This window comes from Solanum pennellii, chromosome 6, assembly GCF_001406875.1.
Source record: "Solanum pennellii chromosome 6, SPENNV200".
In the NCBI taxonomy this organism is placed as follows: domain Eukaryota; kingdom Viridiplantae; phylum Streptophyta; class Magnoliopsida; order Solanales; family Solanaceae; genus Solanum; species Solanum pennellii.
Genome location: NC_028642.1, coordinates 52,061,849 through 52,078,808, shown reverse-complemented (window position 1 = coordinate 52,078,808; position 16,960 = coordinate 52,061,849). Strand labels below are relative to the sequence as shown.

At 29.4% G+C, this 16,960-nt stretch overlaps 2 protein-coding genes, 1 non-coding gene and 1 pseudogene across 3 annotated transcripts; 1 reads left to right on the top strand and 3 right to left on the bottom strand.

Moving 5' to 3' along the window:
* Positions 1 to 4,141: 4,141 nt before the first annotated feature.
* On the top strand, positions 4,142 to 5,070 carry LOC107022432 (annotated as a pseudogene).
* A 445-nt stretch (positions 5,071 to 5,515) lies between these two features.
* Positions 5,516 to 8,730, bottom strand: LOC107022431 (endoglucanase 16). Its single transcript, XM_015223042.2, has 8 exons — positions 8,460 to 8,730; positions 7,780 to 7,992; positions 7,491 to 7,691; positions 7,333 to 7,410; positions 6,748 to 6,897; positions 6,550 to 6,658; positions 6,285 to 6,448; positions 5,516 to 6,205 (listed from the first exon to the last, which is right to left on the bottom strand). Exons 1-8 carry the CDS (start codon positions 8,670 to 8,672, stop codon positions 5,873 to 5,875), a joined length of 1,461 nt encoding a protein of 486 aa, XP_015078528.1. The 5' UTR covers positions 8,673 to 8,730; the 3' UTR covers positions 5,516 to 5,872.
* Positions 8,731 to 9,457: 727 nt separating this feature from the next.
* On the bottom strand, positions 9,458 to 9,539 carry TRNAS-GCU. Its single transcript has one exon. It is a non-coding gene; the product is annotated as a tRNA-Ser (tRNA).
* A 3,826-nt stretch (positions 9,540 to 13,365) lies between these two features.
* LOC107022834 lies at positions 13,366 to 14,227 on the bottom strand. Its single transcript, XM_015223418.2, has one exon. It carries the CDS (start codon positions 13,994 to 13,996, stop codon positions 13,544 to 13,546), a length of 453 nt encoding a protein of 150 aa, XP_015078904.1. The 5' UTR covers positions 13,997 to 14,227; the 3' UTR covers positions 13,366 to 13,543.
* Between the last annotated feature and the right edge of the window lie 2,733 nt (positions 14,228 to 16,960).

Genomic DNA, 16,960 nt, shown 5'->3' with positions numbered 1-16,960 from the left:
TATATATATATATATATCATACTAAGAGTGAAGAAGAAAGAAAATTTTGTTGGCGGTTATTCAACTCTACATCGATGACATTGATAACTCCAAAATAATTTCTTTCAAATTTTTTGATATCATTTTTTATAAATTTAATGAACACATATGAATTTGAGTAAAAATCTTTGTTCAAAAATTGTGATAAATAAATATCGGCTAACTTTTTTTATACGTAAAAATCATTTATCTTCTTTCATCTTCTTCATATTTGTTCCTTATTTTTATGAGATTTGAAATAAATCATACGAAGACTTTCTTTCAAATCAGAATCTTCATAGTTGATTTTCATTTATCTTCATACTTGGAAGATATAAACTTTTTGTATATAAAAGAAAATGTTGAAGCTAAAATGAAGAAAGTTTTTTATAAACAAAATTATGAAGAAGATGATAGGTAGGGAGTGAGATGCTTTACTTTTTTGAAAAAAGTGTAAATAAAAGAAGAAAAATACTTTTTAAGTTAATTATAACGCCAAGTGTCAATAAAAGAAGAAACAATGTAAAAAAAATAAAAAAGACAGTGTTTTAAGTCTTTTCACGCGCTTCAGGGAAGTGCAATACACATTTTTTGTCATATCAGCATTTTGTGTCTAATAGGTACATGTTTTGAACAATTTAGGTGTTCAATAGGTACAAGTCTTAGTTGAGGTGTCTAAGTGAATTATGCGAACAACTTTGAAGGGCGGTCGACGACTTAAGCCTAATATATAATTGTTGATTATATGATTAATAAGTCAAAACCAAAAACTTCATTATGAGGAGAAAGTTAGGGTGTGTTTGGTATTAAGGAAAATATACTCCAAAATAAATATTTTATTAAAATTGCATACGCGTAATTGCTCATATAAATAATTTCAAGAAATAGTCCTCAAATATCTGTAAAAATTATTATTAATTATTTCTTATTTATGGCCCAAATTTACTTGTAATCCGAATAGTACCATAAATAATAACTCAAGTTAATTGTATTTATATTAGAGATTCTTTTACTAATTTAGTTTAATTAATTATATTTTGAAATTTAAAATTTTATTATTAATATCTTATGTAGTTATTTAATGATATTTATAATAATATTTTTTTAATTAATTCTGGTTAAAATAAATAAGTAAAAAGATAAATTATTTTCATTATATAAACCAAGGGAGTAATTAAATTTGTTTCAAATTAGATTTAGAGAAAACAAAAAAAAAATGAGAAAAAGGAGTTAAGAGAAAAGTAACAACGAGAAAAATTAAGCATGAGTTCCGCCCATCAGAATATAATATCAATAAAATTAATCTCCTCATACAATTAAGAATTAACTAATACTAATTGCGCCTCATACATAATAAAATTTTCGCATGTCACTATGTAGGATCGGATCTACGAAGATCAATTTATGTGGTACTTTTCATATTTAAGAGTCAAACAGTTTAAGTTTAATCGAGAATTTGTACATGAAGTCTTCAAATTTTTTGAAATTAAATTTTTATATAAATTGGTTTTTACATTTTTCGAGAGTCAAACAGTTTAAGTTTGATAGAGAATTTGCGTATGAAATCTTCAATTTCTTTTTTTAAATGAAACTTGTATATTTTTAATATTATGTGAACTATTAAAAATTGCTACGAAAAAAAATCAAAACCGACGAAATTAAATTATTGAGATCTTCACTAATAGTACTTGAGTACACTATATCTACTAACACTATTTGAAAAGAGTAGATTTTCCTTTCACTCTTTTCAAGATAAATTAATTAATTAATTTGAGTTGATGTGTGTTGTACCAGTAAACAAAACTCATAGAGAAATCCACCAATTTGAAGTTAATATCTTAAAAAATCACTCAATTTTAATAATTTATCTAGTAAAGTCATTAAACTTCATTTTATATTAATAAAATCACTCAACCTAATTTTTTATATCAATAAAAACCACTTTAACTTAATATATTATTTGAAAAATATATTACCAACCATTTCATCTCCAATATCACCAGATCACTATAACCATTACATAAAACAAAACAAAATCATTGTTGAATTCGGATAAGAAGTTAAGATTCAGTTGAGTAATAGAAAGAACAAAAATGGATGAACATTTTTTATATTTGAAAAATTAAAATTAATATTCAGGTGGAAAAAAAATATGATTTTTTTTAGGAGAATTCAAAAATAAATCCAGATGTTTGTTAGAATCACCCAAAAGCATCAATACTTAGTTTGGTGCTCTAAAAGATATTGCGACGATATTAAACTTTTTTATATACTTATAATGGCACTGTTCAAATTTCATATTATTGGCAATTTTCTTTCCTCCACTCATGTTTATATAATGGAAAATATAATTCAACGAAATAACTGTTAAAAATTGTTATGCAAAAAGAACGAATCAAATTGATGGAACTGGATTATTGGTTCCTCATCTTTACTAATAGTATTTGAGTACACCTACAAATACTATTTGAAAAGAGTTACGATTTTTCAAATACGATTTTAAGATAAATTAATTTTGAGGTGATGTGTATTTTATATTTGTAATTTGTAAACCTATTGAAAAATAAATTTGATTAAATGGAACATATAATGTTTCATTTAATGGGAAATATAATCTTACATCAGTGACAATTGTTAAAAAAAATTACGCAAAAAAAAAAGAATCAACAATTGAATTATTTATTCTTCATCTTCACTAATAATACTTGAGTACACTATACCTACTAACACTAGATTGAAAAGAGTTGATTTTTCTTTCATTCTTTTTAAGACAAATTAATTAATTAATTTGAGGTGATGTGTTGTACCAGTAAACAAAACTCATAGAGAAGTCCACCAATTTGGAGTTAATATCTTAAAAGATCATTCAACTTTGATAACTTATCTATCAAAGTTATTAAATTTTATTTTATATCGATGAATTCACTCAACTTAGATTTCTATATCAATAAAATTACTTAATTTAATATATCAATAATAAATTTAGCTGAATGATTTTATTGATATAAAAATCAAAATTTAATACTTTTATTAATACAAAATAAAATTTAATAACTTTATTAGATAAATTGTTTAAATTGAATGACATTTTCAGGTATTACTCCACCAATTTGTTTGGAGACATTTGTAGAACAAAGTCACCTCCATGATGAGCTCGAGTCGGAGGTCTATTCCCAAAATCAACCATGTATGTAAATTGTAAGATGCATCAGAAAAGTGAACAAATTTACTACATGTTATAGAAAAGTTGTGCTAGTAACATATTGGGAACTAATTCATGTTATTTAATGAAAATATAATCTTACGCGATAACTGTTAAAAATTGGTATGCAGAAAATGAATCAATATTGATGGAACTGGATAATTGGTTCTTCATATTCACTATAGTTCGTGAGTACAACTACTAATACTATTTGAAAAGAGTTGATTTTTCATACATTATTTTTAAAAAAAATTAAATAATTAATGTGAGGTGACGTCTATTTTATATTTGTAATTTCTAAATTACCAGTTGAAAAATAAATGTAATTCAACAAAAATTTATAAATTAATTAATTAAATTTTATTTAATGGAAATATAATTTTACGTGACAACTGTTAAAATTTATTACGTGAAAAAAAAAGAACCAAAATTGACGGAATTAGACTATTACTAAAAGTACTTGAGTACACTACACCTACTAACACTAGATTGATAAGAGTTAATTTTTCTTTCACTCTTTTTAAAACAAATTAATTGATTAATTTGAGGTGATGTGTATTTTATATTGGTAATTTCTAAACCGGTTGAGAATTAAATTTAATATAATAGAACTCGAATAAATTAATCAATTAATATTTTGTTTAATGGAAAATCTAATATTATATGACAGTTTTAAAATTGTTATGAAAAAATAAATCAAAAATAAACAGAATTGTATTATTGGTTTTTCATCTTCACTAATAGTACTTGAGTACACTACACCTGTTGACACTATTTGAAAAAGATTTGATTTTACTTTTTGGTAAGTGTTGCAAACCTTTTTGCTCAAGATATGAACTGGTGGGTGTAACATCATCTATAAATCACTCTCATTAGTATATGTACATTACTGTTGTATACTACCAACACATTGCACATTCAATGGCGAAATTGTTGTGGAAGAGAGGCATTACTCTTGGAGAAGGTAGTTATGGTGTCGTCTCGTTAGCTTCTACGTCCAATGCACTATTTCGTGGTGTTACTCTTCCATCTCTCATTGCCGTCAAATCTTGCAACTTGAGTGCTTCTAAATCGTTGAAAGAAGAAGTCAAAATCCTCTGAATGTTCAAACATTCTCCTTACATTGTTCACTGTTACGGAGCTAAGGTCTCTTTTGAGGACAAAGTCTATCTTTACAACTTATTGCTGAGTATGCATCAGGAGGAAGCCTTGTCGATCGTCTTTCGAACTGCAATTCACTGCCGGAGTTTGAAGTTAAGAAACATACGAAGAATGTTCTTCTAGGACTCAGTTGCATTCACAGCAATGGAATTATTCACTGTGACATCAAGCCTGACAACATTCTCCTTGTGGGCAGGGACAAAACTGCCAAGATAGCTGATTTCGGGCTCTCCATGACCTTGGAACAGGGCATGAACCTAAAAACAAGGAGTTATCAGGGGAACAGAAAGTTATATGGCACCTGAATCCGTGATTAACACTGAGTATACCCCACAAGTTGATATTTGGGCTCTTGGCTGTACTGTCTATGAGCTGATCACGGGGACACCGCTGTGGCGAGACGCAAACGGTGATGATGTGTTGAACAAAATCAAGTCTGAGGAACCAAAGTTTCAAAATTCGAAGCTGTCAAATGAGGCTCAAGATTTTCTGGAAAAATGTCTTGTGAAGAATCCCAACTCGCGTTGGAATTGAACCATCCTTTTATGTTGCATTCATCCAAAGCAGCCAACACTGCAAAGACAAGGAAGAGGAAAAGTGGTTCAATGTCCCTTCTGCATAAACCAATCCAGAAGATAACATTCAAGATCGGCAATCATAAATTCGTGAGGCAATTGCCCGGTCCATAATTTAAAAAAATGATATGTAATTTTTGTAAAGAAGTACGTATGGGCTTGATCCCTCTTAAGGGTTTGTTTTTGTGTATGTAGACAGTGTGTGACAAATATGATCTCACGTGCAGCCCCTTATTAGTTTAATCAATGAAGAAGTTGTATAGTTGATCAAGAAAGGCGATTTTGTATATCCTGCAAAGTTAAGTTTGTTATTATGATTGATCTATGGTTTTTTTATTAATATGACTCATCTGTTGTGTTTTTCCCTCTCGTTTGTCAAACAATGTTTTACCTGTCAAGTACTATTGGTTTGGGGAGTGTTATCTTGACTCATGAGGATTTTATTGTCATGCTCGAACTCTAGCTTGAAGCTTCTTGCTCTTTCGTCGAAAGAAAATGGAAAATGATTGCCATAGACATGTATGTGTTGTTAGATTTCATACGAAAGTGCAGCCCACAGTTAGAAACTAACTCACAATTTGGAAAGACTTTTATATACAAAAAATACTGTCTGCATACAAATATACACAACATTCATATGTAAAACCACCACGTTCTTGGGTGCACACTTCAATCTTTTGTACTAATCAATATTGCAGATCTAGACCATCAAAAGAAACCTATTCTAAGTAAAACACATGAATCCGTAGAAAAGGGAGACAAACTCGAGCTTATATGCTCGATTCCTTGCAGCCAGCTACCCAGCTTATCACTATATAGGACCTAAAAAGACATTATATAGACTCTCAAATTCATCTGCAAAAATAGCTCATACACCCTCGTAAATCTTCCCCATGACGAAAATCTACTTAGGTGATCAAGACGAGGAATGGTGCTTCGTGAGCTTTGCAAGGACACCAACGGCCAAAGAATTTGTATATGTTGTTGGCTCAGTCATGGATGAACTTGAACGACGATCATCAAAGTTATCATTTTTATCAGGACCACCAACAATGGCACCTGTTAGCTCATTAGCATTGGGCTTTTCAGTGTTGTACCAATTAACAAAACTCATGGAGCAGTCCACCAATTTATTTGGAGACATTTGTGGAACAGAGGAACCTCTATGATGAGCTTGAGTTGGAGGTTTGTTCCCAAAACCAACCATGTATGATTTTCCTCTCGGGTTTTGCCCAAGCAGATAGTCCATCTGCATTTTTTGATTGAAACAGGTTAGTGAGTTTTGAGACGCATCAGAAAAGTGCTACTAATATGAACAAATTCACTACCTGTTGCTTGGCAAAGGCCATGAGATCAGCAGAATTGAACTTTTTATCACCACAGCTGACCGTTTGCTTGTACTTTGCTAGATAATCACTATAAGCACTGAACAGAAAAGCTGCACCAGTAACATATTGAGAATTGGCTCCATCTCTAAGGTGAATCAGACCCCCTGATCATAAATTAGACATTGGCAGCTCATGTACTTGTTAAACCAGATAAATAGATGAAATACATGGATCGAGTTTATATGTAGAAACGAAAAAAACTTACCTGGAGACATGTGAACCTGGTGATGGGGACTTTGAGGATGGTTTGAGCAAATAAAACCATCAGCTTGTTGCTTAAAGTTTGCTAAATCTTTCTCCCCTTCAAAATAGAACTGCATTATGTGGATGAAAAATTAACATTTTTTCTAGCACAAACTGTCCCACTCCGCGTCTATTCAAAGAAAGGAATTTTAATTATTACCTTAGATAGGAGTATTTGAGCTCCAGCATATTTAAGGTCCCAGCTAAATTCAGCTACAGTAGCAGTAGTAGCCTCTTCTGTGATGAATTCCAAGTATGTTGGCCTCTTGGTTGCTCTATACAACCATGTTGCAGCCCACAACAACTCATCCTACATTTTACACATTTTAGAAGTTAACTTTCATATGCCTAAGACCTAGTTCAACATGGTATCAGAGTAGGGCCCGTCTCACCCGATGTTGGAGCCCTCAAAAATCAAAATTGCCCACGCACTGGGCGTGAGGTAGGGTGTTAAAGAATGACAAAAGTCCCACGTCAGTGGTTAATTAATGAGATGGATAGACTCTTTATAAGGTTTGGGCAATCCTCCTCCCTTTGAGCTAGCTTTTACGGTGTGAGTTAGGTCTAAGACCTAATAAACAAAGGGAGTTGATTTCTAACATGCTCACTTGACTAATAGTTATTAGAAAGTTACCCTTCTTGATTCCAATTTTTTTCAACAAAGAAAGTGATTTTCTGAGATAATAACTATTTGTTGAATGACTATCTGCGAAATCAAACCGTCAAAAAGGAATAGGTATGTTACATGAAAGCCAGAGAAGGAGCAATAGAAAGGACATTCCCCATCATAGGTTCCTTTATAGCTTTTGCCAAACTGAAAAAGCTGAGTCACAAACCAAGAAGATACATTTAGGAGTTGGCCAAGTGGAATAAAAGATGAGAAAATGAGGATGGGATTAGTACTTGTTTGGCTTTATTGAGAAGTTCACGGGAATAGGAACGATCAGTTCCACGAAATACAATAGAAGCAGCAGCCATTGCTGCAGAAGTCTCAGCAGCAATCTCTGTTCCAGGATTTTTCTGGTCTATCATTAGCACAGTTCTCGGCGTTTTCATGTTCTCTGGCCTTGTCCAACATTCATGATCTTTCACTGGATCCCCAACCTTTAAAGAACAACGCACAATATAGCTTGTGTCAGGATAGGTTGTCTATATCACATGTATGAATAGCTTTGTACACTAATTTAATTACCTGGACGTAGAGGCAATTGCGCTTGACACTAGCTTTCAAGAAATAATCAGTGCCCCATTTGATGGCAGAGCGAACATTTTCCAATTCTCCAGCAGATTGGAGCTGTGAGTGATAAGCAATAGCAGCCCATGCTAAGGTTGTTATAGTGAAAGCCATTGGAAGCCCATATTTTACATTATCTCCAGCATCATAGTATCCTCCTACAAGGTCCACCTATATATATAAAAGCAAAAAAGATATAATGTAGTACACAATATCAGTGCAAAAATTTACATCCTTTTTCTTTTTATTGTTCCCTCAGTCCTAATTCATGTGACACACTTCCCTTTTTATTATATCTCCAAACATGTTGTCACGTTTCTATATTTAGAAAAAATTAATTTTAAACCAGACGTTTCTAAAGTCTTGTTTTCTTTGTTAATCTCTATGCCCAATCCATGTCTCCCAATTCAAAATATGTTTAGGAAACTACTTTATGTCTCTGAGTCAGTAGGTTCAAAACGAACATCATATTATAAGTATACATTCTAACTTTAGAATTAAAAAATAAAAGGTCTAGCCCTCCTCGGTATCACCTAGTAAGAGGCCGTTGATTGGAATATAACATTTCAAACTACAAACTTGGAAATTGTTGACATAACTCTTCATATTATCATGTGATACACGAACAACGCACGTACATTAGCAGATTTTCCATCTTGAAGGGCAGAATCTCCTCTCCATGAAGGTCTATGATTAGGAGGAAGTTTCCCTGATCTTTGTGCCTCCAAAAAAATAAGGGATTTGGTAAGAGCCTCTTGATAATTAAAATCTCCATGTACACCTTCAAATATAATGAACCATGCTACAACAAAGGTTCTAAATGCCTTCAATATAGAAATGTTGTTGTTCATGATTTAATAAATGAATAATTAAGGATTTAAAAAAATGATGATTATGAAAATAAAGTATGTTATCATTAATTTGGATTAGTAAAAGAGAGGAAATAAAGGAAGAATAGATACTACCCATTCACTAGGAAGTTAGATAGTAATGGTGTTTGTTTAAGATTTTTTATTTTTTGGTCCTGAGGTCTAGGCTTTGTGAAATTAGAATGGCGGGAAAATAATATTAAGTTAGTTATAGACGTTTGGTGTAAAATTTGAATTATGTACGCATTATCCCTTTTTAATTTGGGGTAATTAGAAACCATTATCCCCTTCGACCAAGAATATGGAAAAACCCTAGTCGAATTTTTTAAAATATTATATCGCTTGTTTGAAAGGAAACTTAAAAGATTACAACAATATGATTAATTTTCCAACGCAAGAGGCTAGTTTACTTTTATTAGTAGTGGGGCAAGTGAAGGATGCAAAAGATACGTAAAATAAATTGTTGCTAATCAAGTTTTGCAGGTTCAAATCCTATTTACAGAAATTTGATAGATTTATCATTCAACCTTCTTTAATTTGGAATAAAAAAATTCGAAAACACGAAAAGTTGTTAATGGAAAAACAAAAAAAAGGACATGAAATTGTCTGCGATTAGAAAAATAAATTGTTGTTAATCAACTTTCATAGGTTGAAATCATATTTACAGAAGTTTGATAGGATCAACATTCTTTAATTCAAGAATAAAAAGATTCTAAAAAAAAAAAAGTTATTAATAGGAGGAAAAAAAAAAAGAAAAAAAAATAAAGCGTCGCCTGAGAGATTCGAACTCTCGCGGGGAAACCCCATGTACTTAGCAGGCACACGCCTTAACCACTCGGCCAAAGCGACGAATTTGTGAATTATTATATTGTTAAATATAAATACCCATTCTTTTATTAGGCTTAAGGCATATTCTCCTCTTGCATTTTTTTTAAATAAAATTTTCATTACACCTCAACTTGTTAAAAATGGTTCTACGACATTTTGTCATCATTTAGGCAATTTTAACGAGAAAATTTATATAATTTTTAGATAAAAAGTGTTCAATTAAACGCTTTTCACTTTGTTTGATTACGTATTCTACCACGGTGTAGTGTTTGGATAATGGCAGAAGCTCTCTTTCCTTCTAACCAGTACGCTACTATAAGATGTGAGGCTGTAGGAGAAGGGAGAGGGGGTTGAATTATGGTCATCTGTAGCAATTTAAAGTTGTCCTAATATTTCATTTGGACACCTTATCTTAGGCTTGTTCCAATTGAACACTTTTATTAGTATAAAAAAATACTTATTGAATATTTTTTCAATCAACTAAAAATAAAAATTGTGTGTCATACACTCGCGATGACATGTCATAATAACTAATCACAAAAAAACATGTGACATTAGACCCATAATAACAATTAAAATGTATATTAAAAATTAAATAAAATTAAAATTATATTATCAACTCAAAAAAAGAAAAGAAAAAACCTTTCTCTCTTTTTCCTCTAACGCCAAAAACTGTACACTCCAATAACTGTATATCTACCTGCTCTTCTTTATTCTGGTTCAATATTGTAGTTGTCAATTTTGTTAATCTCGTCCTTTTTTTCGAAAAAAAAATCAAGATTTGTTGTATTTTATCTTCTTTGATGTTGTGTTCTTCAGAATTTGTATTACTTAATGATTTCAATGAAAATAATTAGAAAAATTAACAAACTAGTCAAAATCAACAACTTAAATTATAAAAATTTCACTACTTTAAAAATATTAGTTAAAATGTCAAAAATGTCATTATTTTGAAAAAGAATATGTATCCTAATTAAACTTTTATTTTATCTCCTAAAAAATTAATTTATTTACATTGTCATGTATATCCATAATTTACTTTTCCCAAATTATTTTTATTTTAAAAAAAATCAAAATCTGCAAATTTTCTCAAAATCTCTCTCTTCCATATTTATCCTATAAGTAAAACTAAATAAAATTCTCTCTCTCCATATTTTCTTGTTCATATTCCTATTCAAACCTTCAAGTCCTTTTTCTCTTCAATCCAAATTTTCTTATTATCTTCTATCGAAAATATTGTTTTTTTTATCTTCGAAATCTGGATTCACACAAATTTCTCTAATTAAGGTATTATCGACGTTATCTTCTTTTTTTTTAGATTTATTTTCTGATTTTATTGTTGTTCAAAATCATTCTTATTTGGTGAAAGTAGGATAATTCTCGTTTAGAACTATAAAACACTCTGGATGATTTTAAGAGACACTATTCATCTTAGTAAAATAATTTTTCCATCATTTAGTCTATGTATTACTCAAGAAATAACGGATATTGTAGGATATGCTTCTAAAATGAGGGAAGAGAGATGAAAATAACAAAGTCTTTATCAAATTCAGATTGAAAACGTAACTCGTAGAGGGTACAAGAAAATGACGGAGAAGATCAAATTGTTGATGAAGAGATATTTAAATATTTTTGCAATGTTTAGATTTTTGCATGTTGAGTTGAAGTTAAAGAACAATTTGTTCAACAATGTGTAGTTAAATATATCTGTAAATTTCTCGTTATGTACATTGTGCAATATTTATTAGTTTGTATTTTGTATTCAGTTGTTATTTTATTATTGTATTTTGGGGTCAATTTTTGTTAATTTTAATAATGTATCATTTTTTATTCATTCCTTTATATTTTTTCACATTTGTAGATATTCAATTATTTATGAATACATTTTATATGACTATGATATTTCAGATTTTATTAATGAATTTTTGTTGGATTTGTGTTGTATGCTATGGAATTTTATGTATTTGTTGTATTTGTGTTATATGATTATTGTTAATGAATTCATTTTGGATCAGATGTGTTTATACTAATTGTACTTTCTGTGAGCCTTGTTTGTATCCGTAAAGTAAATATACATATTGTAATGCTATTATGTTTCCAAAGTAAATACATATCTTGGATGCAGATGTGTTTATTCAGTGAATTCTTATTGTATTCACACACAAAAAAAAACTTCTCAATTCATTAATAAAGTCAGGAGTAGAGTTGTTAACAAAGTTAGGATTAAGTAACTAATATATGTATTCAGAATTGTACTTGCATCATGTTATGAATAAAACTTTATTCAAGTAATATCACTTATTGAATACATAACAATCATCAGGTCATGAACAAAATTTCATCATAGTAATAAATATTATGTATTCACAATAGTAATTCTTCATATTTCATAAAAGTCCCTTAATATATACGTATACAAAATAAATATTGAAACTGTATGCATTTCAGAACAAACGCTTACAACATACATTACATTGATCATATTTGTTTCGTTAAGGAATACAACTTATTCAAATAGTCATACGATATCCATAGTTCGTAAAATTTACAATCAAAACAGAATACGGACTAAAACAGAAAAAGGACGGAAATAGACTACTTGTTTACAATTATACGAAACCTGAATACTACGCCTTACAATTATTTTCAATTTTTTTCGTACTATATCAATTTCAAATATACGAAAACACAATACAGTTAACAATTATATCTATTATAAACAATTAGAAAAAGAATAAGGAAGAAGCAATTATTTCGTCAAATTTGTATGGAAATCTTGAAAATCAAAAGTTGAAAGAATTCATCAGATTTTGGAAGTGTCGGTTGATTTTTTGAATTTTTTGATTTGTTGTAACTGATGAGAGTTTTAAGCAATACTTCCATCTTTAGTTTTTTTCTCTCCCCTTAAATTTCTCTTTTCTATTTTAAATATTTGTGTTCTTTCAATTTAAACAATTAGAAATAAATTAAAAAGATACATAATAAACTAAAATTGTGATATTTTTACTAAATAATGAAAATATTAACAATGAATCCTCTTAAATAACAAAATAATGACATTTTGAAAAATTACCCTTTTATTTCTTTAAATAATCCTTTTCTGATGAAGAGAATAACAACGATATTGATAATAACGAAAAGATGCTACAAAGAAAGTAAGAATGCAAAAATAGACGGAAAGGGGTGTGTCGATCGATGGAGTTAAAGGAAGCTGCCTGATGAGCATGTTGGAATAAGAAGTCCACTGGGGAAGAAGACTATCATTGATTTTTTAAAAAAACATTTTTTTATAGGTTTAAATTATGATTTTCTAATATTGACATGTCCAATTTTGATTCTTCAGCAAATAAAAAGATTGGCCTCACTTGTTTTATTGAATGTGTATTATATTCATAATGTCATGTTACCAAAAAGTATTTAATTGATACATGTTTTGAACGGTAAAAATGTTCAATAGGTACACCTCTTAATTGAGGTGTCTAAGTAAATTATATAAACAACTTTAAAGACCCGCATATGATTTAAGCCAATTTTATTTCTTCTGTATATATTCCTATTTAAAAGAGAGTTTGAATTTTGAGGAATATACCCAGTTTTCTTAAACATTGAACTCCAACTACATATAGCTAAAGTTGAGACAAATGAATCTCAAACATTGTGTTTGAAGTTAAATTTTATCAAGAATAATTTCAGATATATTATGTCTAAAGTTATCCAAGACGAGTACATGTATTACAAAAAATTAAAACAGCATGAAAATTAAATTTCCACATGCATTAACCAATTTAATTTCTGAAATTGGTATGCTTTAACATGTGGAAAAGATGCACACACCCTTGGGTACTGATTTGCCTTAATAATATCTTTCAATATCACCATCTAATTCAATGCAAAATTCATTCATTTTCATTGTTCTCTGAAGTCATACCAGTGGTTTAAATTTCTAACGTTTGAACACGAGCTTTTTAACTGCAACAATTTAAATATACGTTTATTGAAATACGCGTTATCACGATTGCTCCTATTCAACTATCAATTGAAAAACAACTCTGAGATCGAATTAGACCTTGGCGCCTTCTCACCGGACTTGATCTCGGCGAATCCAAGCTTCTGAACATCAACTGCTTCACCGCCGATATCAACTCGTCCTTCGGATTTGGTGACGGCGTTAGACCTCTGAACTTGCTACAGAAATTCATATGACGATTCAGAGCCTCTTCTCTCCCAATTCGCCTCTCCGATGACCTCATAATTTCATCCTTCACTGCCTCCGCACACAGTCCACAAATCCATCGCCCTTCGTTCCTCTCCTTAACCCTCCCTATATACGCCGCCGTGCAATCCTCCGTCAATCCACAACACTCGCATTTCACCGATTCCACTTCGTTCATTTTTGCCTTCGCCGTTGCCGATTTAGCTTCAGTTCCGGCAATTACCACTGCCGCCGCCTCTTTACTCATTACCGTCTCTGCTTCCATGGCTCAAATTACTCGCCTGAACTCTAACATATATTTTTTCCTTCAATACATATACATAACACACGATAACCGCTTCGAAAATTTGAAATTCAAATCACAAAATCAGCATTAACGCGCAGATCCACCATTAATGAAAAATAGGTGAAGCTACACCAACTTCAATTCCTATAGTTAAATACTGAAGATATTATATACTATGCACTCATTAATTTCAATTTCTGAAAATTCGCCTATAATTATGAAAAAAAAAAAAAAACAGATACAATATAAATTTTACCCTTTTATTTTTGCGAGAATATTGCACTGATCAACAATTTGAATACCACATACATTTCATAGAGCCTTGTTTGGCTCTGGCTCGCTTAATTTATCCTCGTTTGATTCTGAATATGGAAAACAGCTGAAATTCACACCTAAAAATTATGGTCAAGCAAACACGACTTTTGTATTTATGAACAGAGGAGGAGATTCAGGGAGTTTGATTTTTCCATATAATACTAACGAATATTAATTTATATGAAATAATAAGGTACTTGATAGAGAGATTATGGTAATTTTTCATTAAAAAATTATTTACATTTTTTTAATGTTATTATAATTATTGGGAGTTTGTGTAAACACAATAAAAATTGTTTACGTCAAAGTTTATGGCGGCCGAGTTATAATATATTCGTGTATACACGTAAAATTGGTAAATAATAATAATAATAATCTGTACCCAACAAAAAAAAGTAAACTTTTATTTAGAGGTATTGAGTGTTTACACTGACTTAATAAATATATTATATGTGTTTGAATATATATATAATTATTACTTAATCAGAACTAATTAATATATCGTTATAGTCAAATGGAGTAAAAAAACAATTGTTATGGAATGATAAACTTATGAATTCTGAAATTGTTCTTTAGTAGAAATAATTGGTCAAATTATAAAAAGGTGCCAACTGAACTATTGCCTTTAGTTAAAGTATGTCAAGTTTAGAGAACCATTTCTTCTATCCTAACATAAGTTATTTGATTTGTTTGATATACGTTTAGGTAATTTTAATCTTGTCTGATATAAGTTTCTTATAGAAATAAATTATATTTTGCAAGACATAATTTTGTGATTTTTATAACTGAACTATATCTCTAACGGCATAAGTTTTGTTCGAACTAAGTTATGTCTTGTAAGACATATGAACTGAATTTGTGCTTCTATCAGTTATATACGAATTAAGTGACATATAACTTGATATGCCTGGTAAGTCATAACAATTTATATAATAATCAAAAATAGTTGAAACTCTTTTTTATATTATATTATTTATAATAATACTATGCTCTAAATAAATCCAAAAAATAAACGTCATTATAGATAACTTTAACCGTAACTTTACTTGACAAGTAGAATATACAATCTAATACATTTGCAAATTATTTAACCGTGTCCCATGCGCAACACACCTTTATAGAATATAGTATCATCGTCATCAATAATGAATAATATTACAATATACAAGTAGGTTAATATTAGTATATTGATTTTTCTCATTAATTGTCTACACGCTTGGGACATGCAAATTCTAAATATAATAAAGAAAAAAGAAACGTCTTTAATACTGTAATTGTGAATAAGACGTTACTAAAAAAAAAAAAAACTTCTTATAATAGCCTAACATTTAAACAATGATGACGCTGTAAAAGCAGGTAAACACTGCATAATACAAATAATACTTCCTCTATTTTTAATTATAATGTAAATGACTTTCACGTTTTTTATAGTTCACAATGAATGAATATTTCATAGTTTTAAAATGTACTACTGTTACTTTATTTTGAAAAGAAAAAATAACCCTTCTTTTTAATAAGTTTGTCATTGATTATTTCTAGTTTTAAGAAAAATTAATAGTTTAATTACTCTTTAAATTAATGTATATAGTTAATTTATCATATTTCGAAAAATTATTTATTTTGGATAAAGTTAATCTTTCGAGCGATTATTAAGGATCGTGCAAGTGAACGCTACATGCAAGGGATGACCAAATCATATAAATTGTTAAACATACACGAGGAAAAATAATGTACTATATATTTAGTGAATATTTATTTGATGTGGAATGGTGTAGGATAGAAGAAGAAGAAAAGATAAAAGAAAAAGTTATTGAAAATCAATTATAGAATTATAAAAATATATAGTAATAATTTTATTAATCATATGTAAGGATGACTGAGTTGGTGTAGCAGGTGTTGTCTCATAAAGGAGGTTTATAAGAGATTGATTTCCTTGATAACGTTTTTTTAGTTGAGCTTTTCGTACCGAGATAATCGTGTGATTTGTAAATAAATTTAAATTCACTTGAATATTAGTGGTCGTAGAATTTTTTGAGAATTTCAAATTTAAAAAAATCTAACAATGAGTTATTAATCAAACTTTAGACCAATAAATATATGATTTTTTCAAAATTTCCCCTCAAAGTTCCGTTTCGTAACACTAACATATCCACTTTTAATTTATAATATTAAGCTTATGTCTCTTATTTTATTTTAGTAATTTTAAAACCTATTTTAATATTATAAAATTATACTTTAACTAATTTACCCTTTTAATATTAAACTATTTTAATTTAATTTTTTAGCATATTTCCTCTCTTACAAAAAAAAATTCTTTAAAAAGTAATTCACAAAAAAAAAAAATTCAGTATTAAGAAGATGAAGTTCCAATTTTAAGGCTATGTTGAAGAACAAATTAAAACATTCAATTTCGAACAAATCCCAACTATTATTGATATTTTATATATATGATCCGCACTATCTAATAACAAAAAAGTCAATTTATAAATAACGGACAAGCTTTAGTAAAAAAAAATCATTTCTGTTCTATTTAATAACATAAAATATTTAAATATTAAAAGTTACTCTAATTCAAATTATTTACGGTGTAAAGTATAATTTTCGAAAGAATAGGGGGGTACATTTGAA

Excerpts from the sequence above, each read along its gene's own strand:
- LOC107022834 (XM_015223418.2), bottom strand. The coding sequence starts at position 13,996 with ATGGAAGCAGAGACGGTAATGAGTAAAGAGGCGGCGGCAGTGGTAATT.
- LOC107022431 (XM_015223042.2), bottom strand. The coding sequence starts at position 8,672 with ATGAACAACAACATTTCTATATTGAAGGCATTTAGAACCTTTGTTGTA. Across the intron at positions 7,692-7,779 it reads GCAATTGCCTCTACGTCCAG|GTTGGGGATCCAGTGAAAGA; the intron begins GTAATTAAATTA and ends TGTTCTTTAAAG. Across the intron at positions 6,659-6,747 it reads CTCAAATACTCCTATCTAAG|TTCTATTTTGAAGGGGAGAA; the intron begins GTAATAATTAAA and ends CACATAATGCAG.